Source organism: Zophobas morio, unplaced genomic scaffold (genome assembly GCF_036711695.1).
Source record: "Zophobas morio isolate AGI-343-1 ecotype UQ-CSIRO unplaced genomic scaffold, CSIRO_AGI_Zmor_V1 ptg000023l, whole genome shotgun sequence".
Taxonomy (NCBI): domain Eukaryota; kingdom Metazoa; phylum Arthropoda; class Insecta; order Coleoptera; family Tenebrionidae; genus Zophobas; species Zophobas morio.
Genome location: NW_026972128.1, coordinates 13117989 through 13142728, shown reverse-complemented (window position 1 = coordinate 13142728; position 24740 = coordinate 13117989). Strand labels below are relative to the sequence as shown.

Sequence of the window (24740 nt, the reverse complement as noted above, 5' to 3'; positions counted from 1 at the left end):
TCCATGCCAACGGGCGCACCTGACTGAAATGAATCAATTCGATCAACAAATTAGTATAAAGTGGATATGATGAATGATAAGTGCACTTGCTGGATTAAAGGAAGGAGATAATCGTGACTAATTGCAAAGAAGAAAGTAATAATTATTAAAAATTAAAAGGCAACGAGTTAGACTTTACGATAAGATGGTGAACGTGAAATCTTTAAAAGAACATTACAACGACAATGATTTATGACCACGTGAAAAAAGTAGTGAAGTATCGTTTGATATAAATAAAGATTCTTCAAGTTTCGCATGATGAATGGCAATATTCGTCATTTGTCATCTAAGAATGATGTATTAAGGCAGTGTCTTCAAAATAACGGTGGATATTTTATTTATTTGTAATTATTATTGGATATATTTCTTAATCAATAAAATTCTGAGAAGAGTAGCGCATTATTTTGTTTTGGGTTGAATTATCGGTTATATTATGAATTGATTCATTATTGTAGAATATAGGGGAAATTAGGACAAAGTACCTAATACACTAGGTAAAACAAAAAGTTTCTATAAACTTCTATTTATTGATGATTCGTAACTTTAGTAAATATAACTATTACTGTTACCATATTTTTAACCACCATTTAGCGGCCCTATAATATACAGCCTGTTCCAACTGGTATCAAATTATATGTAATTCGTATATTTAAGAACGCGGTTCCAAACATCGCTTATTTTTTTCTTTTCGCATATGGCATCCACATTTCTATTTAATGATCAAGAATTAAGCTGCTGATATCATAAGAAGCACACAGCACCTTATTATTAAGGAAATCTTTTTATTGTTTTTTATCATTTCCGTTTTAAGAATTTAATTAATTGCATTGTGCAAGTTGGGTAATTCCATGCCAAATCGACCACTGTTGAACCCGACCCCTTTCGATTTTGCCGAAATTTTATATTTTTTTCTACCCCACTAAAGACGTTTCTGAGAATTGTTTTAATTTTTTTTATCCAATCAAAAAAATATGAATTAAAAAAAGGCTCTTTTTTTAAAAAACTGTAACTTTTTCAAAAATTGAGTTATCGGGACGTTTTTCTTTCAAAATGTTTGTCTTTAAAATGAACTTTTCTGAAAAAAATTAAAAAAAAAGCATTGATGTGAGGTTCTATGAGAATTTTCAATTTTTTGAGAAAAACCGTCAACTTCTCGAAGTTCGACAATCTTATTTATTTTTTTTTTTCATAAAAAAAACTTTCATTTTTTCTGGACATAACCCCGTGAAAACGGGAGTGGGCCCAATTTGCGTTCTATTTTTTTTAATTATTTTGTCATTTGTGTCATTTGTAACTTGTCATTTAAAGTCTTCGCTTTTATTCTTTTAACGTTTTCAAGTGTGAATTACAGTAATTTTCGTCGATCCAAGCTCAAAACGACAAAACAGTCGCTTTCAAAACTTTGGTGCTTGCTTCATTGTTATGTCTTATTATCGCAATGGGACATTCGTAAACGGAGAATGGGTGTATCCTGTAACCGCTTGTAAACAAGAATATCTGGCAAATACCCTGATTTGCAAATTCACGAAACATCATTAGAGGTTGACAGATATGTAATCAACAGATTTGTTCGAACTGGCAGTGTCAACAAAGGGAAATCTTCTGGAAGACTTTCAGTATCTGAGGAAGTTGTTGACAAGATTGTCTCAGCAGTTAGAAGTTCCTGTTGTAGCATGAAATTGAACAATGGGACCAACGCATTGATGAAAGGATGTTACAAAACATTTTTGAAATTAAAAAGAGAGTGAACATGTGCCTTGAGCAAAATGGTGAACATTTTCAACACAGTGCCGATGCTGTTCGACCACAATGAATTAGTTTATTGTACGTTTATTTTTTAAGAACATAAGATATGAAGCATTTAGGCAACCAGTTATACAGATGCGTGTAGTATTTGTCGTGAGTCCTTGGGCATTTACTAAATCCACATAAAGTGATAGGCGACACGCTTCCATGACCTACTTCGACCCTATACAAGGCAGTACAATAGCTGTTTTGAAGTAGTGAAGACGAAATGCTTTACTGTAATATATTCAAATAAACATATTAATATACTTTTCCCTTATAAAATTGGTGACGTTCTAATACATGAGTTGCTAAAGATTTAAGTACGTATACATTTGGTTTTGAGTTTAATTCTTAATTAGGTCGCATACAGTGAATAGGTATCTAGAGATTTTCCAGCTAATAGATTCTAGATATTTTTCTGAATACTCGTATTGGTTAAATGTCTGCTTTTTGACAATTAATGCTAATCAGCTGTGAGTATCTAATGATATTATTTAGGGATTACCATCATTTGTTTCGTTGAGTATGTGTTGGATTCCTGTCGCTATGATTGTTGCTTATTGAAACATATGAAATATCTATTTTCACAATTTGCTTGTTGCGTTAAAATGTTTTCTGGTTGTGAAGATGACGAAATGTCTACGCCTCGAGACATTTTAGAAGCATCAAAAACGACTACGATTTATTAGCAGTTGACTTACCACACTGCCCTACGGCTGGTGTGGCAAACGTCATCCTCGTGAGTAATCGCCGTCATTACTCGCCTGTGGAATAATATGCCAATTTTGCCTTGGTGTGATCAAGACTTGAATATAAAGTTCTAGTTGGGTTCCACATTATGACATCAAATTTGATCAAGCTTATTAGTGATTGTGTTAAAATAAATATCAAGATAAATAATATTTCTTAGCTTATTAGTATTTTATATTACAATTTAGACTTTTTACGTCATATTTAATTTTTAAATAAAAGTTCAATTAAAAAAAAAGAGGCAACAAATTTTAAAAATTCCAACAGGTTTGTTATTGGAAAAACCATCCGATTTTTATTTGTTTTAAAGGTAAATGTGCTTTTGTTTTCGAACGCTTTGGCAGAATTTTCGTGTAACTTCACAGCCAGCTGCCTGGTAGTATCTCGCAAATTCCCCTTTTTTTTTTGGTAGACAACCGACATTGATTAAACAATGTATGAAACACTGCTTAATATTTCATGAATGAATTTACCTTTGAACCTTTGTAGAAAACCCAAGGAAAACAGATGCAGTTTAGGTGTCATTTCAATAACTTTTTGAAATATTTATAGAAATAATGAGCTGACTTTACATATTTGCTTTAACTGCGAATTATCAAGTAGTATCTCCTCTTTGTTAATAAAATTCATCCGCATCTCAAACTGTTGGTTACTAATTTATTTTGATACTTTTAGTATCATCTACCTAAACATACTATGTGGATATCACTATAATTTGACGAATGCAGAGACTCCAGAAATTACCTTTTTAGATTATATCTCACACCCGAGCATTTTTAAAGACAATTTTTGAAATATTTTTCAAATATACATTATTATGTGCTAAAGTTAGCTTCTACGAACTTGTGTATACCATCACTTTGTTATAACGATGCATAAATAACTGAAATTGGTTGGAAACAATACGGTTTATAAGAGTTATTATAAGATTTGTATATTGATAACATGTTATTGTAGGTTACAATTTAAGTAACTAAACTGGAATTAAGTTATGTACGTTAACAATTATTGCTATTATTACTCTTTCAAAATTTTCCTCCATAAAACTTTTTGTTTTTTGTTTGAAATGCCGTTTTATATCTAACAAATTCTCCAGATGCCACTGGATTTGTGTGAATTTGAAAGAAAAATCAATCTTTTTTTGTACACTAGAATTACCCGTCCGAAGACTAATCATTCCGACAGGAGATTCAACTGCACCATTGCACTGGCGGTTTATTCCTTATCTCGCATCCGTGCGGTCTATGTTATCTAATATTTTTCGATTAACTAGTACGCAACTTTATATTTCATTGGCATGTAAAAAAACGCACTTCAGTATGTATTATTATTTACAAGTTTGACGGTTTCAATTTATGTCCGTCCACTCTCCACTGCTTCCTATGGAATGAAATAAATAAACAAAACAAAAAAACTAAATCTACCAACGCCTTTAGTAAATCAAAGTAAGTATGTCGGATAACCCTCACTGACCTCTAAATGCGTAGAAGTATAAAGTGCAAATATTATTATTAATTGGAGTGCGAAAATAAAGTTTGATAAATGATGTGAGGGTTAATTTATTATTCCTGTTAATTACTGCTGCGCGAATGTATAAAAATGAATAAAAAACCGTCGAGATCGAGCCCATACCAGCGAAGCAAAATAAAAATCCAACTCGTTGCAATTTACCTTTCGGTGAAGAACATAATAAATTTTCTCTTTCAATTGAAGCGTAAAAATACGGTTAGAAAAATGTTGGAAACAATTTATTGTTCGTTGCCGCAACGACGCATTTGTTATTTGAAAAGTTATGGTCCCCAATTTACAGAACAGAAGAAGTTGTTCGAGTACGCAACAAAAACTCCACAACCCAAAAATAACAACGAAACAATCCAATATCCAGGGAATTGTAATCGAGAACCGGCCGAAACCATAACAAAAACACATAAGGACGCAATATCGAATATCATACAGCCATAAAACTTGCTATTCCTTTTTACTGTCCCATACATTGTAAGTTCAGCCGCTTTAAGAGCTAAAATCGTCTGTCGCCGCTTCGCTATCTAGTGTGCCGCGTTCGTAATAATAACAATCTCTCTCAGTGGGCCATGGAAGGACCCTACCGCAGGCAGATGTCATTTTCAGCGATAGTTCGCTTCGTTAGACGATGTAAAGATCCAAAAGCGATCCGGACAAAAACTAAGCTCCTTTAAATTATCGTGTCTGAAAACAGGAAATATTGTAATAGGCCCGGTTCTTGTCTCGATCCCACTTCTGATTTATAAAAGCTATCAGGAGCAACTACGGCTTTTACCGGCATTGTTTTTAATGTGCTTCTGCTTTGTCGGGTTTCGAACTCGGTATTGCATTTTCAAATAAAATTATTCCCTCTATTGTCTCCACAAGCTTAATTCTCTTCCCATCAGATGATGACTCCGTCGTTATTATCGTGTGAAGAGTATTTTACCAAATTATTTCACAGACATTTATCAACTGATTTACGTAAGTTTTTTTTTTTTTTTAATTAAAATGATTAATGATTATCTACAAATTACACATTTCAATAATACAGGCAATTCTTCCAATTGCATCACATTCTATTTTAAATCAAAGGCTTGGCGTCTCACAATCAAACCATGACTACCTGTAATAACTATGGTATTGTAAATATATGCATTAATTATATTAAGTCTAAATAAAAACAGAAAATAGGGAGCAGACAAAAAAAAAATGAAATATTGCCCAAGGTGAAACTATGTATAATAAACAAATTAAACAGAACATTCACGAAATCGTGTGTATGTTAGCGTTAGTTAGTTATTGGAGTGTGATTTAGTACATTCTTAAAGTAAACACACCAACATATTTTACCTATTCCGTACCTACATGTTATTGTTAACTATTTTGATAGCCTTCTTTTCATCTACATCTACCCTTGCAGTGTTTATAATGAATTTTGTACAATTACATGACAGCTAAAAAAATGGAATAAAATTATTTAGACAGAACTTACCTTGCCCCTAAAGTATTATCAAACAAATTTACTTTCCTAGATAATTTATGAATTTGATTTTGCGATTTTATTTTTTATTACTCTTATATCTTTCATTATAAAGTTTTGTCCTGACATCATTTTGTTTTATTTAAATTTTCAATTCTCTCAAAATGAAAACATTGGGGAAGTCCTTTTAACGTCTATATCAACAATTTCCAAATGAATGATTCATATGAAGTTTGGTTTTGAACCATTAATAAGTAGAGGGAAAAAGTAGAATCATTTGGTCCTTTGCATCCAATGTAGCTAATGTTACCTAATTCTGTATAAGAAACAAATAACGTTGGCTGATCACAATCAATGTAAAATATATTATCTTTCTTTTTAAGTATTTCCATAGATTTTAAAACATCTAGAAAATTACACACCTCTACAAATTTAAAACAGGTGTTTATATTCAATATTATTAATTATTCCAGCTGAATTCTGAATCTTTTTCAAAATTATTCAAAAGCGTAAGCCACTTTTATTCCAGCTCTTTTGAAATTTTTTAAACTAAACTAACTAAAGGGGTACTTTGAATTTTGGGTAAATCATTACCAACAATGTCCAAATGTCCCTGAACTTAGAATTTAATTGAATCTAGTTGTACCAAAGTTGTTTGTTCGTCGACAATTCATAAAAGTGGTTAGTTGATGTTCAATTTTTTCAGCAATACATCTGTTCGATTACTGTCGGATCGTTTGACTTTGTTAGAGGAATTGAATACTTCATTTCCCGTATAACTATCTACAACATGTTCAAAAATGATTTCAGAAAACTACTTTATATCTGTAATTAAAAGACACAAATTGAATGTGAAAAATTCTACCCGTTCCAACCCTTAGTTTGGAATAGTCAAATACGAGTTATGGGCTCTCTAAACCTTGTCACAGTCTAAAACCAAATATTCGGCAAAGTCAAAGACCGCTTCATATCATTAATTAATTATTAAGCAGCAATTGTTCACCACGGAAACCATTATGCCACAGTCGCTTTCCTTAGTAAATAATTTCCTGTTACTTTAATCACTCCTTAATAATGTACTATTCTTTCACTATAAATTATTATTCGACCTCAAGTTCGCAACGTTTTTTTTTTACACTTTACAAGAAACCATATGGTTTTTGATTACAACTAATTGTTGATAACATTTTAATTTGTAGTATGCAACGCAACAAGAGTATATTTATTCTACGTCTTTTAATTAATTATATTGACAAAATGTTGGGTGGGAGTTAGATCATATTCATGCCAAAATGATGGAATACAGGTCTAATTAATTTTTACCCAACAGAAGAAAACTGGTCCCCAGTTATTTAGACGGAACTTTCTTCGTCCCTAAAGGACAATCCATTAAATAAATTCGGTTTCTTAGACAAATATTAGGAGTAATAAGATCTGATTCTCCAAATGTTTCTTTATGTAGGATAATTTCTATATGTTAAAATAAAAATTGGGGTGCATATACTGATAAAGTTGCAGACAAAACTTAGTGACAAAGTGTACTCGCAACAAAAGCCTACTCTTGGTTTGTTTATACAAATCTCCTGAATTGTTTTTATTCGATTTATTAGAATTAAGTGTGGCAAATTATTAGTGCAGTTACAGTTTTTAAAAGATAAATATTAGATTGACTCGTAGCTATCTATGACATTAATTTTTTTTTTTAGTTTTCCTAAACTTGTGACACAAAATGGTGACTGTTATCAAATGAGGTGGTAAATTTTCTAGAATGAATGTCCCTGACATCTCTGCTTAGTATTTCAAACTAATAAAAACTGCAATATTGGAAACTTGCCGCTGCATATATGGCTCTATCTATTCTTTAGTAGTGTACATGTTACAGCTAATATCCGAAATCCGTTATTATGCATAATAACTAGACATTTTAGGAATTATGCGTAATAACTAAACTTGTCAGTTATTATGCGTAATAACTGAAATTTTCAGTTATTATGCATAATAACGGAAACGTTTAGGTAATATTGATAATAACTAACAGAGGAACAGAAATTATGCATAATAGCTGATTTCACAAAAAACGGGACAAGATGAGCAATTCAGGTTCTCATAGATCAATGAAAAGCAATGGGAATATGAAGTTTCTGTTACTGTAATTTGTCCCGTTTTTTTTAAATCAACTGTACATGTGATATGTAGGGGAAAGGGAGGCAGAGTGGGTAGCTTTTTTGAAAATATTGTGCATAATTCCTGTTCCTCTGTTAGTTATTATCAATATTACCCAAACGTTTCCGTTATTATGCATAATAACTGAAAATTTCAGTTATTACGCATAATAACTGACAAGTTTAGTTATTACGCATAATTCCTAAAATGTCTAGTTATTATGCATAATAACGGATTTCGGATATTAGCTGTAACATACATACAAACTAAATGGTGAAAATAGATTTTTGTTAGGGAAATTAATTTAATTGTGTTGGTAGCATTTTATTTTAATTATAGTTACATTAAAATTAATACATTGGTGACACTGTTAATTATTTCTGCATGTTTTTTGGGTTGCATAGCCACTCTATGGATTTTCAACGTTTTGTTTTTATGGACAATGTGTAGTATGGACCTTGAATTAAATTTGCGGAGGTAACCGGGTCACGCACAACGTCGTGGAAATACACTTCTGTTGTCAAATTGTTGATTTACAGTTTTTACGATGTACAACCGCTTGGAACGGCCTTTTGTTCGTAAGTTGTTACGCTTGCCCATGACATCACCCTCTTACAGAATAAAAGGTTTATTATTAGCCTAATTTTTTGGCAGAGATGCGGATGTAATTCGAACTCCTTGATTAAATTTAATCGGAACGATGGATGAAATAAAAAGTATCGTCAACCGAACTGTTGATGTACTGGAGCAAGACAACCGAGGTGTTCAAGTGAGTCACTTATAAAACGTGGATTTATGTTTATTTATCATCTGTTGTTGTAGCTTGGTTGTTACTCCGTAGCTTTGGTGGGGTTAACAATTGCTATAAGGAAGGTCCGCCCAGTAAGTTGATGTTTCCTTAAATGTCAGCAACTTATACTAAAGTTTGTTTTAAAGTTTTCTAAATTTCGAAAACCATCAGATATTCCTACTAAGTTTATAACAGAACGCAAAGAATTAACAGGAGTTGTTGAAAGAATTGACCCAAATGGAGCTGTACTTATGGTAAACCATAAACCACTTATCCCGCTACCAGGAATTTCTAATGGTCAGTTACCTGTTAAAATAACTGGAGTGAAGGTGTTTGGATTTGGTCTAAATTGGTTACAAACCATCGTAGTTGGTAATGAGGTGAAGTTCATTCCTATAGCAAAACAAGAAAAGTTTCTACAGTGCCAAGTTCTATTACCCCAGATTCAAAATGTAATTATGAATTTAAACCAACTTTGAGATTTTACATATTTGCTTTCAGAACAAAACACGAGTTATTAATGTTGGTGAATCTCTGGTCAAAATTGGTTTTGGTCAAGTGACTAAGGTTGACAAAAGCATGTCAAATGATCGTAATTATTTAACATACTGCAGTCGCCTACAAGCAGCAGAAAATTATGCATTAAAAAAGAAACTGGGGGCAAAATATTACATCAAACCCACAACAGATGCGTTGACTTCCCTTGCAAAAAGTTTTAGGAGACTGGCCTTCGATCTTTACAGACACATTATACAAATTCCAAAGTTGCCGGCCTCCTAGCAATCAAAGATATACTTAGCAGTTGAGGTGGTATTTACAATCTTACCTTTCATGGGTGTGTATAAAATAATAAGTTTTTTCTTTTACGACAACTTACACTGATGAAAGATTGAGAATGTAGCTACCACTCCAATAGTAGGTTTGCAGCTGTTGTATTGTTCTGTTGTTTATGCTTAAATAAAAATTTATTTTTCACTGGAAGTTTTATTACTGTTTTATCTTTATAAACTGTAAATATAAATAAAAAATAAAACAATCTGTTCGTAAGTGTATCATCATTGGGTGTACTGACACTATAGCTAGTAGGTGCCCACGTCCTACTTTCGTAAATCTAAAAAAATTTGAAATTTGTAAAGAAACAAATTGGAACGAGATTAAATATATTTCCCATGGATCATCAAGTGATACTGAATGCTAACTTCACTGTAAACAACAAATAAATAAATTAGGGCAATTTTAAAAATAATTCAACCTTGAAGTTGAAAACTTCGCAGACGCGCACGCCTATGTGTTTCTTAAGTAAGTTCAAAGATTTCTTAATTTGTAAATAAACCGTTTGAATTTAATACAACTGAAATATAAATTATCTAAATTTTCTCATGCACTTTATGTAATGATACGAATAATTTTAAAAACACGAAATTCAGCTTCACAAATAACAAAAACAACGACAACCTACGCCACTGTCTTATGACATTTATTAATTCGCATAGGTTGTGCTTGTCGCCATTGTGATTTCATAGACTGTATTATAACAAAAATAGTGAGTATTATTGACGATTACAAGTTAATAACAATGAAATCAGTTTATTTAAGTGACGGTCTCGCTAATGTTTCAAAATTCTAAGGGTTTATTGCCCTAGTATCTCTAAAAATCGCCATTTCATCTAATGTTTGACAGCTCTGTGTTGGGGTCTCTTCGTTTAATATCGTTATTTGTGCATTGTTATTGACTTGAATGAATATTCCGCAGTAATCATCTCTTGACTTGAAATAATCGAAGTTTATTTACAGGTCAAAATGCTTCCTGGCAATGTCGATCCTCGAAGACCTGATAAAGTACAGAGGTATAAGCCACCAACTGCGAATGCTAATGGACAAGGGGAAGATCTCACACCTGATTATATGAACATTTTAGGTATGTTTTACATTTTGCAAGCGCAAATCTTCAGATGCTTTTGTTGTTTAATCATCCAGTTATCTCAAACATTTGCTTCGAATTGTTAAACAACAATGAAATATTAGGTACAACTTGTTTTGTTTTGCTTAACCCATAAGTTTAAGTTTCTATTGAATGTGTTTTAATACAATTTGTTTTGAATTTTCAATGTGAAAAAACACTAGGAAGCGTTAATAATAGTTGTTGACGTGTTTATCTGTCGAAGGACACTATTAAAATGTTTTCTACTGTTTTTCTTTAGATTTGAATAAATACACAAAACAAAAAATTTTATTATTATGCACAATTTAGTTTTATTTACTTTGGTTTGAAATTGACATTCTTTCTTATTAAGACATATTTATAAAGACCTTAGCATGCCCACGTAAACAAAAAGATTATTCATTTTCTTTTTTCTTCAAAAAATGTGTGTAAAGTTACATATTATTGCGTCAGTTAAAGGTAAACAGTCAATGTACAGTTTGCAGTATGAGGGTACAGTGTAAAAAGTGCCCAAGTTACATTTTTTGAGAATAAAGAATAATGCCGGTTTTAAACATTTTCTGTTAAGATATCATAAGCAAACTATGTTTTATATAGTATCTATTTATCATACATTCATTTTATACTTTGGGCGAAATTTCTAGATTGGTTCTACAAATGTAGGGCATTATTATACGTGGTGGTGAACTTTTTCTAACTGTTTCCCAGATAATAAATTTTAGTTTGATCTTAAAATACTGCAAAATATGACGACCTGGAAGTATAAAAGCCCTTTATACAACATTTGATTTTTTACAGAGTAAAAGAAAAAAATTCACAGTTTCACTTTGATACCTTGCTTTAATTTACTTTATTGATCGTTATCGATCGTTAACCACAACCTACTTTCTATATGAACCAAAAATTCGCAATACATAAGGAATTACTATAGATAAACATTTTTCTGCAACATGTGAAACAGAGTACAAAAAAGGAAATGTTTTCCACTTTAAAAATGGCGTCTGTAAGAAAACAAACTTAGTATTCGCTATTCCAAACTCTAACAAACCATGATACTAGGATAAAAAAAAACACCGGTAGACAGAACAAAACTAATTAAAAATAGCTTTTATGTTTGTGGTACTGCAGTTGAATAAACCCAAAGAATTGCGACAGTATTATAATTTTGACACATTGTATAACCAGTTGGGAATAATTCAATATTTATCCTACCAATGCTGAGATAAAATCAGTCAGAATTTTTAGAATTAAATTGGTCGCATCCATGTTTTCCGGAAAACAAAAAAAAAACATGCCTTTCTTCAAGACTGTAAGGAAAAAGTAACTAAAAGATTTTATTCAGAGTAAACACAATGGACACTATTGCCACGTTGTATTATGAAATTTTGAATGAGTTGGCAACAGAAAATATATGTTCACACAATAATTATTTAAAAATTTTTAAAATTAGTTTAACGAATTTGCATCAATCGCTGTTGACGAAATCGCAGTGAGAAGTAAAAAAGTGCATCTTTGTACACACATTTATTAATTCCGTTTGATTCATACAGAATGTTATGAGGCCTGCAACTGTTATATAATTATCTTAAACATAATTTATCACTAATTCAAGCGTCACATTTTTAAATAATCGCCATTAATTTATTTATGTTGGTGAGTTGCTGGAATGACACTTTAATTGCAAACAGACCAGAGCGTATCAAAAAAAATGTATACATTGACTATGATCTTACAAAAACAAAGAAAGTTGCCTTTCTCAGTACTGTCAGTAAAATATTATATTACAATTTTTTCAACACACACCCACGCACTTGACTGCATCTACAATGAAATCTAAATCTAACAAAACCTTCCGTTTTAAATTTTTGCAGCGTCACCACATGTACTTTCCATTCCATTGCGGTGTTTGTAGGTCTTTAATAAATAAAAACAAATTATATGTTATAAGAAAAACTTTGTGAGGTTCTTCCAAATATTTACAGTTTGTAAATTATACTGCTAATTTTTTACATTGCCCACCACCAAAATTACTTGTTTCACAATCAGATTGATAATTACACCATTATTCCTGTTTTATGTGAGCCGACAAACTAAATGCCCAATTTAAGCCAGAATCATGTATCTATTTGTAATAATAAAATAATTTGTCAAAGACGAATTGATAAATAAGTTCTAGCAACAAATTTTACAAAATCAGTCGGAGCGATTTAGTCCGAAGTAAGTCATAGTTGTTATTTAAATGTTGGCTATTAATTTTATACACAAAAGGTTGTTCCACTTATGTGTCGATAAACATCGCCATCCAGTTTTAAAGCGATAAATGCTTGCTTCCTGATCGATAAAACCCCGCCTCCTGTTCGATTAATTCCCGCTTGCTCTTGTCAAATTAATTATGACTTGTGACATTTCGTAACGTTCAAAATATTTGCATTGAAACCAATTTTTCTGGCTTTATAATGATTTATAGTGCAAAACTGTGTAGAGTCTGCTAAATAATACGTATCTGTCTCGCACATACACCATTCTTCCTTAATTGGTAAAATGTAGAACGCTGCAAGTTCTACAAGTGAAACTCATTTTTGATCTGTATTTCCATAATAATTTTTTTACATGCGTTTTAATTCCATTTTTTTTTATTTTAATTTTATACAATTGCTTCGAAGTAAAGTAGATGTTGCTTGATGTAGTAGTTTTTCAGATTTTTGCATAAACATTATGTTTACGAAATTTGTATTCTTGTAATAGCACTTTTATGATCTGTCTGTTTAAATGCACAGAGTTTGAGCTTTGTCGCAAAACACGATGATGCAGTTGTGCAAATAAAATAAAAAATGTATTCTATTATTGTTTATAAAGTTTTTTAGGTTTTGAACATTTTGCATTGGTACCCATTTTTACGATAATTTATTTTTACCAATTTTGATCAAAATTGCAGAAGTAAGAATTATTTTCTAGACTGCTTATTGAGACTTTCCAACATCTACAGGTGTTCAAAAAATGGCGCACCAATTCAACAATACATGATTAAATTCACAGTCCAAGTTCAAAGAAAATATTTAAAAAATTCTTTGTCAATGTGATGTTCACTTACAGAAACAAAATATCGCAGTAGATAGATAAAAAAAAAACGTGAAAACTTAGCCACTGTCAGATCGATCCTAAACAACGTTTAAGTTTTTTGTAATGTTATAGAAAAACATCTATGGAATGCCTCTAAAATTATTTTGAGTAATGAAAGTCTAATCGATTTCAGATACCCAACAAAAAGTAGTGAATTACAGTATGGTGAAATTTCTAAAAGAGTATCAAACTTTTGCATTTCGATAAAAGGATTTTTTAAATTATTTATAAGCTTTGGTGCGCCATTTTTTGAACATTCTCTATGTAAAAAAATGCGGGCGTGTTATTCGCCGTTAAATTTTTCTCCACTTTGATATACCCTTTATGTAACAATTGTGTGAACTTTGTGTAATAATAGCGTTCATGTCACTAGTTTAATATTTGTATGAATCATAACGTAACAGTGTAAAAAATCTTGACTCGTGAATCGTGGAAAATTCGAAGTTTTTGAACAATCTACGCAGAGAGTATTTTATTTGCTGATAACTTTAAGATAAATTAGTAATTTAATTAAAAATCGAAATATATTTATATTTAATAGTATTTGTTATGATAAAAATATCATTTTAGTCCAGTGAATGTGTAGTATTTATGTGATCATTTTTAAAAGGATAGGTGTTGTGGAGACAACATTGTGCACGAGTGTATATCGACTTTTATAACAACGAATTTCTTTGTGTAAAATAAGTATACCTTACTTGTCCATCCTAGTCTACATTTTTTAAGATCGTATTTTATTTTATTTTACAAATACATTGAAATATTATTTATTCAAATCACACAGACGAGTCACTTGTGCCGCTATAAAGGAAAATTGACTTTATTGTTCAATTGCTCAATTATGACTAATTTTATCGAGCTATTTGCAACATGATGCTATCCTTGACACTCCTTGAGTACTTTTTTGTTTGATTATTACACAGCACTACCCGTTTTGTCGAAAAATATGTCAGATATTTAACCACAAATCATTTCCGTCTTGCGTTTTAATATCTAAAGTTCGGCTTTTGTTGTCTAATCGGCTGAAGCGATGAATCTTCATTTAAATGAATGTAAATAAGTACTCGCACGTAAGCAAACGGGTTCTATTAATATTAATGTAGTAAGGTTTACAATTATCTTTATCTCCGTTCTATTTTGAGTCAAATCAAGTCCGAGACGACTAAAATTAGAAAATTCATTACTTTCTCGTCCTTTTGTAAACATCGATCGAGAAGTGTCGTAAAATCGAAAGTGTACTTTGAGAACGACAAACCGACCTCGGTGAAATTGCGCGTATCATTAATAGTAGTTTTAAAAAGTGGCCATATTGAGTGTGAGTGGGTAACACGTGATTAAGAATGTCTTCTAATGTTTGCATTCCGTAGGTCAACGCGCGACCACGGCAAATGCAGCAACAGAGGCAACGGCAGACAAACACGTGGTGGACGGCGTCAGTGGCGTAAACGTCTCCACGGCGACGATTCCTGAATCGAATCTACAGGCCCACCATACGGCTGAAGAAGCCCAGGCCGAAGAAACGGCCCCCAACTCGAACACCACCAACGTGATACCCACCAGCCCTCAATACGGCGTCGCCATAATTCCAACGAACGTCAGCATCGCAGACTTACCCACAGAAACCGTCACCATATCCACAGATACGGTAATAGACACGACGGCCAAGCAGCCCCCGGACGACGCTAAAGACTTGCACTCGACGCCGAGCCGAAACGACCGCTTTAAGGTCGTCAAAATTGCGAGCTTGGAACCGTTCAAAAGGGGCAGATGGAAATGCATGGACTACGTCGACGAGGCGCCGCCGCCCGCCACCCAGCCGAGTAAGGTGACGCAGTCGACGGGCAGCATCTCCGTGCCGGCCGGCGGGGTGTACCTGCAGACCCAGAGCCTGCCCCAGCAGCAGATCCAGCAGATGCTGCTGCAGAGCGGTTTCACCAACGGAACGCAGTTTTTTTCCAACGTGCCAGCGCAGATGATCCCACAGACGCAGTACTTCTACCCCCCGGGAGCGAACATACAGACGCAGACGCTGCCCCAGCAGCTGGTGAACGCGACGGGAGTCCCCAGCAGCATGCAGGCCCAGTTCATCAACGCCTCGCAGCCTTACTTCGCAGCGGGGGTGGTGCAGAATTCCGGATTTGCCATACCACCCAACTACCAGAACGTTCAGTACGTCCCGGCTAACATCCTCCAGAACCAAGGCAGCGCTTTCGTTCCGACGTCGCAGACCGTGCAGCTGCCCGCCAATTTCCAGCAAAGCCAAACCTACGCCGGCCAACCCAACGTGACCGCCCCGATGGTCAACGGACACGCGTTTCCTCAGCCAAACGAACAGCAACAGCAAGTCACCTCGAGCAGCTTGCCGACGCAAGCCGCGAAGAGCGTGATCCTGAACACCAGCGTGCAACAGCCCGTCGTCAGCCAGTCGCAGATTTCCCAGCCCATCCAAAACCAAATACCAGTTGTACAAAACAGCACCCAATCTCAATCAGTTCCTGTCATTCAGAATCAGCAGTATCAACAGAATACTAACTTTCAACAGCTCCCGAATCAGACCCCAAATTCTAACCAAGTGCAACAGAACGTTGTACAAAATACTCAAGTTTTTGACCAAAATCAGACTGCGCCGAAAGTGGTCCCGACTCCGGCCATTTTCGACCAAAATCAGGCACCGCAAGTGGTTTCAGTTCCTTCTATGCTCGACAAGGGGCAAGCGAATAACGTGTATACGAATCCTCAGTTCGACATGAACGTCAATAGTTTAACGGTATTGGAAAATCCAGACGCTTCGGCGGACACCGTTAACGAGGCGACGAGCGGAACGGAAGTGGCTTCGGACAATCCCGACGATCCCTCAAAGACAAATCCCGTGGTTAACGCAATCGATAATAAAATCGAGCAAGCCATGGATTTAGTTAAGAGCCACTTGATGTACACGGTACGGGAGGAAGTGGAAGTACTGAAAGAGAAGATCGCCGAGCTTATGGAGAAGATACAACAATTAGAAACCGAAAATAATTTTCTTAGATCGCAGATTCCGAAAAACCAAGCTCCGGGGGCCGCGACTCCCATAATGACTACGTCAGCACCCATGGTGAACCCGACAACCACTACCACCACAAGTACCGCGCCTAACGAAACCAATCAGCAGTAGATTATGTTGAAGCATGAATTTCGTGTCGTGTTTAGTGTCGTGGGAGCAAGAGTGCGACTAGATATACCCTTCTGCTAATACTCGAACTTTTGCACTTTGATATCAGACTTCATTATGGCCTTGGTTGCTTTCTTGTGACGACGGTTTTGTTCTGTCTTAGTATTGGTGAAGTATTTGTTTACGCCTGAAACTTTTGTAACTGTGGTGATTGATTCAGTTACGGTTACGGCTTTATTTCTCGCTATTTTCCGTGTGACACTGCCATGTTCTGATATGTATGGAGTTGAACTCTTTGGTTATGTTACAATTGGAAATACGCTTTTGCTTCCCAGCAGAGGAGCTTCGCTCGTTGTGTTATTTTGAGGCGTATTAATGAGTTCTGATTGGCTGATCTTGTAGAATGAAAATGTAAATTAATTATGTAAAATTTTGTAAAGTATGTAAATAAAACTGGTCCCTTGCGCCTCGGCTTCAGTATATTTTAAATTTACAAAATTATTTAATTGAAAAGTATGTCAAGGGTTGGGGCCAGGTATAGGACTAAAAATGAGGAGAATATTAAGCCAAATTTTTTTGAATTTGGTGCTATTTGAAACTGTGATTTACATCATTTTTTTGTTCGTTGCATAAAATTTAAATTGCTACTGTTACAATATCACTATTTTTGTAATAATCCAATTTAAATTAGGATAATTATTATCAATCATTGTAGTGGAATATTTGTCCTCTAGTGTAGATTATCGTAATGTATACTCATCTAATAAGGCTTCATTTTATTTAGCCCTGTCAGGCCACAGTTTTGTTTTCAAGTGTATGATTCTGTGTGAGATTCTATAGTGTAGTTAGCTCACTATACCTATGAATTCTTTACATGTCTCAACATGATATAGATGTACTAGGGAAATTTTAGTAAATCTGAAAAGTTTATGGAGAACGTAGAAGATTATGGCTGTGTTAACGATAAAAATTGTTTCTTTCTGTAAAGAATGTAAAGGAATAATTGATTGTTTGAGATAACTGGACTGTACGAATGATACTGTAAGTGTATTTTTTATGCGTCTTCATGTGAAGAAACACATTGGAACTATTATTATTTTTACGTCCAGTTTCGTTTTTTTTTGTGAATTTTGTAATTTTTGTTGTGTTGTATGAATTATTTATTTTTTATTCAAGTACCATTGTATTCATTTCATTTGCAAACTAATCATGTGTTTTGAGGCTTTATTACAGAAATATACTTTATTTAAAAGACAGTTATTTTGTGAAATCAGTTTGTTTATTTACTGCTAGAGAATTATGTTCCTAAGGAGTAACCTTAATTTTGTAATAAAGTTACAAAACATTCATAATTTTATTACACTTATTACAGAATATATATAACATATAATAAATATTATTAAAATAATTTTGTTTTTATTTTAGGAATGATTTTCAGCATGTGCGGTCTCATGATGAGACTGAAATGGTGTGCCTGGGTGGCTTTGTATTGTTCATGCATTAGCTTCGCCAACTCGCGATTGTCGGATGACACGAAACAGGTAAAATATGTCTAGGCGTCAAGGTGTTTACGGTCTAACGGCAATTTTGGTAAGCTCTGGGAAGAAAAAAAAAGTTAAACTCATACATACAAAAAAAAAGTGACTTGAAAAAACTGAAATTTGTACTATATGTTAAACTGGAATTTTCTAAAAGATTGCTACGTACACTTTTACTTGATAGTTCGTTCCTTTTTTCTTTGTTCTACCTTTTCAAAAATAATGTACTAGTTTTACTAATTCTCAAAGCAATCATAATAATGTTATTGAGGTTAGTGACAGTTAATTACCTCTCTGATACTCTATATACCATTCCTATGGAACGCTTTTTCCCAGGGTAGTTGCGTAAGAATACTTACTTTTTTGAGGTAAGAACGGAAATATTACACATAAATCGTAAGTATCGTGGTAAAATTCAAAGTTTGAGTATGACACAGTGAGCTTAGAGCGATGTAGCACACGAAGCTCTATTTTCTCAACATTAATTATCTCTTATGATAATGTCACTGTTGAAATCACACAAGCGCCTCATAAACTGCTAACTTGATGCTTTAGCAAGAACACAAAATTTCATGTATGACGCCAAGATTCTTAAAACAAGTAAGTATATGTGGAACTATTGCCATTAACGTTGTTTCTCATTGAGTAGTGTGTAGAATTTTGTTTCGTCAGTAGTAAAAAGTTCCTTCCCCTAGATAAGTAATGACATTTTAGGGAAACAAACGCAAGTTTACAATTAGGTCTTTAGATAGGCACCGTGGTTGTCCTGTTGATGAAAAATTCTTGGATTAAACGGTTAACAAATCAATACTGTTAGAATTGTTAAAAAAGTGCAGATCTTGGCTAAGTTGCCCATGTCAAGATATTTCAAATTTTTATGTACCGATTTAAGCAAGCCCTTTGGTTGTTAGAAATGTTTGTAAATATGCAAACGTATCTTTCTGTCGTAATACCTATTTTGTCTTCACCGACTGCTAAAAGTTATTGTGAAAGTTTCAAATAGTTTGGCTTGCATTGATCGTGATTGTTCCACTGCACACTTAAGGTGCGATCAATAAAACACGTCGTCAAATTGGCGTTCGACGAGCAAATTGTCCTTTTTGGTTGTCTCCTACGCATAATGGGGGACGAAAGATAATTTGTTCGTTAAACGCCAACTTAAAGACGTTTTTGGTTGATCACACATTTGTCGGTATATTTTTGGTGTTGCAAATCACTGTAATTCTTTTTTAACAACAGAAAAAAATTGAAGAAAATTTTGTATGTACAACAAAGCTCTCATGAACTAAGTATGATTATATACGATATTATCATCATGAGAGCAATTAGTGAGGTGGTTGTAATTTGTACATACCTTATCCATAAGCAATAATAGTTGAGAGATTTTATATCTGCTTGTGTTTTGACGAATATATACTTATCTATTTGATTCCAATACATACTGTAATTTTAGTAAAACTATTGTGTCCCCTTTAAAACTGTTTAGCTTTTTTTTGGTGTTATAGATATACCTCTATTTTTCTAAGTTCTGTAAACCACATTAAATGTAGAGAATTGTATGTATGTTCATAGAATTTTACATTTGTAGCAGAGGCGGCTCGCCAGGTGAGGCAAGTGAGGCTGAGCCTCACCTATGCAACAAGACATCATAATTATCAGTATCCAAAATTCAGATACAGCTTCGTAATATTAATAAAGTCACGTATTATACAAAAAAAAATATATTTTTCACTGATTTTTGTCCCGCAAATTCGAAATTATTGATACGAGAGGCTCAGAATTTTGCGGTTCAGTTCTACCTTTATTTTCGCATGCAGCGTACATTGGTGACGCACGCGCAGATATGTTTTAGTATGCTGAAATGAGGCTGTCGTCTTTGAGCTTAAAAACAAGATAAAACTTGTTCGGAAATGTTCGGCCACTCCATCGTCGGTTCTAAAACCATTCGTGATTATCACGAGCAAGTTGCATCTTTGCAAGATTCTAAAGCATTCTCCCGCTTATTTTACGGTGCTGTGCGTGTGTTGGTCGCTACTTTCGAACCAACAGGTTTACACAGGTGTACGGTGTACTCAGGTAGATACAGGTTGTCCAAAGTCAAGGCATTTAAATCAAAGGTAGGATCTTTCCAGTGTATACTATTCGTTTACTTTGAAATGAATCCCCAACACGACATTGTTATGTCTCTGCTCGAAACGCCTTTTTCAAGGCGAAGTGAAAGTGAGAAACGGGAAATTTTACAGTATCGGCCCACGCATAAGATCGAAATTAATTGTCTAGAGAAAAACGTAACTCAAAAACGTACCTATTGCCGAACATTTCAGCTTTCATGGTACGAAAGCCACAAGTGGTTATGCGGTAGTAGATGCACTAACAGACTGTATTGTTGGCCTTGTTTATTATTAGGTAATGTTAAAAATGTATGGAATACCACTGGTTATTTTGATTTAAAAAACATCTCGCGAAGTACAAAGCTACATAATGATTCCAAAGAGCACATTAAAAATTGTATGGGCCTTAAGCGCGTCGAACGAAACACGTCAACAATATCCGATGCTGTGCAAGAACATGCAAGCATAAATAAAATTTTATACAACGAAAACGTTAGGAAAAATCGGCAGCTGCTAACTTACCTAATTGATGTAACTTTGCTATTAGGAAAACAAGAACTGTCATTTCGTGGACATGATGAATCCACCCATTCGGCTAATCGCGGTAACTTCAGAGAAATTTTTGACTGCATGATTAAACGTAACTCGGAATTAAATGAACATGCGAAAAAAGTTAGTCACATTTTTACCGGTCAATCGAAAACTATTCAGAATGAATTAATTTCATGTTGTGAAGAATATTTGAATGATTTTATCAAAAAAGAAATAAATAATTCCAAATTTTTTGCTGTAATAGCTGATGATACTACAGATATATCTGAAAAGTCCCAGTGTTCAATTACTCTGCGATTTGTTAATTGTAATGGCGAATTAAAAGAACGGTTTTTAGGATTCCATGATGTAAGTGCTGACCGGACGGCCAATGCTTTATTTGAACTGTTAATAAACGTTTTGAAACCATTTGATTTTGAAAATAAATTAATCGCTCAATGTTATGATGGAGCTAGTGTGATGTCGGGTGAATTAAACGGTCTCCAAAGTAAAATTAAATCTCTGGTTCCTTCTGCTTTGTTTACTCACTGTGCGGCCCATAGATTAAATTTAGTGTTGCAGCAAGGGACTAATGGAATTTCCAAAGCTAGAATTTTTTTTGCAACAGTTTTAGGTATTCCGGCTTTTTTTAATCAATCTCCAAAAAGAACATTTACTTTAAATAACATTTTAAAAAGAAGTATACCGCAGGCTAATGAAACCCGTTGGTGCACACGTTCAAAAGTTGTTAACTTGGTTCATCAAGAGTGGGATAAGCTTAAGGTTGTTTTTGAAACGATTGTTAATGACAAGTCCTCTGGAATAGAGTCTATTACAAAGGCTCAGGGTTTCTTGAAATGTTTTGAGGACTTTGATTTTGCTATTTTCACTGTAATTTATAATAACATTTTTATAATAACTGATCCCTTGTTCATAATTCTGCAGAAAAAAGTTTTAGATGTGAAATACTGTTTTTCTCAGATAAATATGGCTGTTTCACGCATTAAGTCACTGAGGAACGAGATAACTTTTACTACAATTTTTGAGTGTGCAAAGTTGAGGACTGGTATTCCAAACAAACGTGGGAAAGTAACTGATGAAGCAGAGTTAATTACAACTTACCGCATTTTATTTTATGAAATTTTAGATTGTATCACATTTCAGTTAGACGTGCGATTTACAGACCTAAATAAATTAGAATTTTTGTCTCTTGTGGATTCTGCCAAATATATTGATTATCGCAACGAGTTTCCGTATGAAGCACTGAACTCATTAATGAAAACATACCCAAAAATTTTTCAAAAAGATCGTTTATTAAATGAATTATCAAATATATATTATGATGATCAATTCCAAAATAGTGATATACAACGTAGTTTAAATATTATTAATAAAGAGTTCGAAGACGTTTTTCCTGAAGTTAATAAACTGCTATCTTTAATAGTAACAATTCCAGCAACCAGCGTAGTTGCAGAAAGAAATTTTTCCTGTCTTAAACGTATTAAAACTTATTTAAGAAGCACCATGTCACAAGAACGTTTATCTGGACTCGCACTAATGTCAATAGAAAAATGCTTAGTAAATGAATTGAGCAGAAAACCAGACTTTTATGACGAAATTATAAATAAATATGCCACATTAAAAGATAGACGTATAGATTTAATATACAAAAATTAAGTTTTCAACAACAGTTCCGAATTAATTTATTATTAGTTACTTTAATTGTTAAAAGCCTCAATTGATCGCGACAAATTATAATAATGTAGGAATACCTATATATTAAATAGTATTCGGCGGTACCCCAATAACCATCTTGGATGAGCCTCACCGACTTAAATAGTCGCGAGCCGCTACTGATTTGTAGAGGTTTCACATATACTTTAGTGAGCTGGGTATTCACTTTGTAGACGATTTTACAGTTCACAAAAATAAATACTAAGTTGTACATGTACACACAGTTCGGACTACTAAGTAGCGTTATTTTCAATACATCGACACAACTAAGTAATGATCAGAAAAGATAAATTTATCTTCTTAAATTCTTATTTCTTCAGAAGACTAATTCATGCAACTAAAAGCAGTGTTGCACTATTTATTCGTAATTGCAAATATTTTATCATGTTATTGTCATTTTTTAGTTCAGTTTCGAGATGGACGACGCTTTTAACTTAAGAACATTAATTTAAGGTCCATCACTTACCAAAATCTATCAATAAAATTTACAAAACCAAATGCAATACTAACTTAATCGCTGACTTTTAAAAGATTAAATTTCTCTTACAATCACAGAGACAAATGCATCAGTGTTAGTAATAATAAACTATTTTCAGATTTTAAGCTCCTTTATGCTGTCCATATCGGCAATAGTTATGTCCTACTTGCAAAATCCGCAACCAATGACACCACCATGGGCTGCAGCAGTAAATTAAAACGTTGTAAAAAAAAGTAAAATTTAATAAACATAATATATTATATACAAACATATAATTTATTTTAACAACCGTCTTTACCTTTTTGAACATTACATTCCCCTGTAACGCAAATTTCTTTGTTCATAAGTAAACAGACCCAACTCGTGTTAAAAATGGCACAATCTGATGTACATTAATCAATGAATATTCACACCAATTATGGCTTTTGGTGTTACAACGCAACGTCTCTGTATTTCTGCACATCATCAGCGGAAGCGTTACTTAGCGAGTTTTTGCTGCTTAATTTATCTAATTGCTTCTTATAGATGAGAAAATCGGGTCCATCCAGAGGTCCGTAGTAAATTGGAACACCGTAGTTGGGAATCGGTTGGGCATAGAACCCTGTTCTATTTTTAATCACATGACTTGACTTATTGATGTCATTTAATGCATCTACGGATGCATATTTCTGTAGCCTCGGCTGACTGAAATCAAAATTTGACATATTGGTGCCGTCTGCTTCTATTACGGTTTTATTTGCGAGAATCGATGGATAATTGATTTTATCTTGAGAGTCATCTAATATTCGTAGATCCATCATCGACTGAGCTTTTTTACCTGTAATAAAAGTAATTAGTAAAGACGTAGGTAAAATCTTAATACTTACTTGTTGGATTCATTTCATTAGTTATGAAATTCGGCATAAAGATGCTAGCATTGAATTCGCTTTGCGTGGTACAAAACTGAAATCCATCGAACTGCATGGACGCTAAATTATTAGGTATAGAGCCGTTCCAAATATGGGGAGTTGACGTCGCTCTGAAGAAATATTCGTAAGTATATATTTACTGACTCATCCACTATTGTTGTATACCTTTTGAGTGTCATATTGATTTCTTCTGAATTGTCGTAAGCATTGTTTTGGTAATACTGACTATTTAATTGTGGTAACGATTCCCTTGGTATAGGTATGGCTGTCATATTTAAATCCCTCAATCGTTTTTCAACTACTTCTTCATCTTTCCATGACGTATATAAGGACTGGATTAAAATTAACTGTATCACATTGACAATTATCCTAACTAACCAACTAGCTAATTCGGTTACCCCATACAGGGTTTCTATTCGCTGCGAAAAATAATTGTGAGAATCAGGGGAAAATTAAGTGTGGAATACATACCCAGTATTGGATACTCATGTAAATGACTAAACCAGCTTCTGGAAACGTTAATATTGTTACTGAGAACATCCAGGCGATGAGACAAAGAGTATTTTTCTATTAAAAAAGAAAAGTGAATAATTAATAGTCTGGAGCTAATGAAAATATAACGCAAGTGCACTTTTCAAATGTTAATTAGGCGTAGATAATGTTATGAATGAAACTCAATCTAATCACTGCATATCTACCAGTTTCACTTTCCAC

The 24740-nt window shown here is 33.6% G+C and overlaps 3 protein-coding genes across 6 annotated transcripts in view; 2 read left to right on the top strand and 1 right to left on the bottom strand.

Annotated features, from left to right (window-relative positions):
- The first annotated feature begins 8174 nt into the window (after nucleotides 1-8174).
- Nucleotides 8175-9488, top strand: LOC135134757 (uncharacterized). 2 transcript variants are annotated; one of them, XM_064063587.1, is made up of 5 exons: nucleotides 8175-8301; nucleotides 8350-8492; nucleotides 8546-8605; nucleotides 8660-8965; nucleotides 9015-9488. In XM_064063587.1, exons 2-5 carry the CDS (start codon nucleotides 8424-8426, stop codon nucleotides 9291-9293), a joined length of 714 nt encoding a protein of 237 aa, XP_063919657.1. In that variant the 5' UTR covers nucleotides 8175-8301; nucleotides 8350-8423; the 3' UTR covers nucleotides 9294-9488. The 2 variants fall into 2 exon arrangements, with proteins under 2 accessions (XP_063919657.1, XP_063919656.1); XM_064063586.1 differs by having other exon boundaries at nucleotides 8176-8301; nucleotides 8378-8492.
- A 453-nt stretch (nucleotides 9489-9941) lies between these two features.
- Nucleotides 9942-23393, top strand: LOC135134754 (PAT complex subunit Asterix). 3 transcript variants are annotated; one of them, XM_064063581.1, is made up of 4 exons: nucleotides 9966-10056; nucleotides 10308-10431; nucleotides 18152-18267; nucleotides 23237-23393. In XM_064063581.1, exons 2-4 carry the CDS (start codon nucleotides 10314-10316, stop codon nucleotides 23333-23335), a joined length of 333 nt encoding a protein of 110 aa, XP_063919651.1. In that variant the 5' UTR covers nucleotides 9966-10056; nucleotides 10308-10313; the 3' UTR covers nucleotides 23336-23393. The 3 variants fall into 3 exon arrangements, with proteins under 3 accessions (XP_063919650.1, XP_063919649.1, XP_063919651.1); XM_064063580.1 differs by lacking the exons at nucleotides 18152-18267; nucleotides 23237-23393 and adding an exon at nucleotides 14943-17198 and having other exon boundaries at nucleotides 9942-10056; nucleotides 10297-10431; XM_064063579.1 differs by lacking the exons at nucleotides 18152-18267; nucleotides 23237-23393 and adding an exon at nucleotides 14943-17198 and having other exon boundaries at nucleotides 9949-10056.
- LOC135134755 (uncharacterized) overlaps nucleotides 23340-24740 on the bottom strand; it is an 11746-nt gene continuing 10345 nt past the window's right edge. Inside the window, exons 3-6 of the mRNA XM_064063582.1 lie at nucleotides 24498-24593; nucleotides 24192-24445; nucleotides 23985-24136; nucleotides 23340-23935 (exon numbers count right to left, since the gene is read on the bottom strand). Coding sequence (XP_063919652.1) covers nucleotides 23550-23935; nucleotides 23985-24136; nucleotides 24192-24445; nucleotides 24498-24593 — 888 coding nt within the window. The 3' untranslated portion in view covers nucleotides 23340-23549. The remainder of the gene's footprint in view (nucleotides 23936-23984; nucleotides 24137-24191; nucleotides 24446-24497; nucleotides 24594-24740) is intronic.

Bases quoted from the DNA above. Each gene is read 5' to 3' on its own strand.
- LOC135134757 (XM_064063587.1), top strand. From the start codon at position 8,424: ATGGATGAAATAAAAAGTATCGTCAACCGAACTGTTGATGTACTGGAG. The intron at 8,493-8,545 runs GTGAGTCACTTA...CTGTTGTTGTAG, and splicing joins AAGACAACCGAGGTGTTCAA to CTTGGTTGTTACTCCGTAGC. The intron at 8,606-8,659 runs GTAAGTTGATGT...TTTGTTTTAAAG, and splicing joins CTATAAGGAAGGTCCGCCCA to TTTTCTAAATTTCGAAAACC.
- LOC135134754 (XM_064063580.1), top strand. From the start codon at position 10,314: ATGCTTCCTGGCAATGTCGATCCTCGAAGACCTGATAAAGTACAGAGG. The intron at 10,432-14,942 runs GTATGTTTTACA...TGCATTCCGTAG, and splicing joins TGATTATATGAACATTTTAG to GTCAACGCGCGACCACGGCA.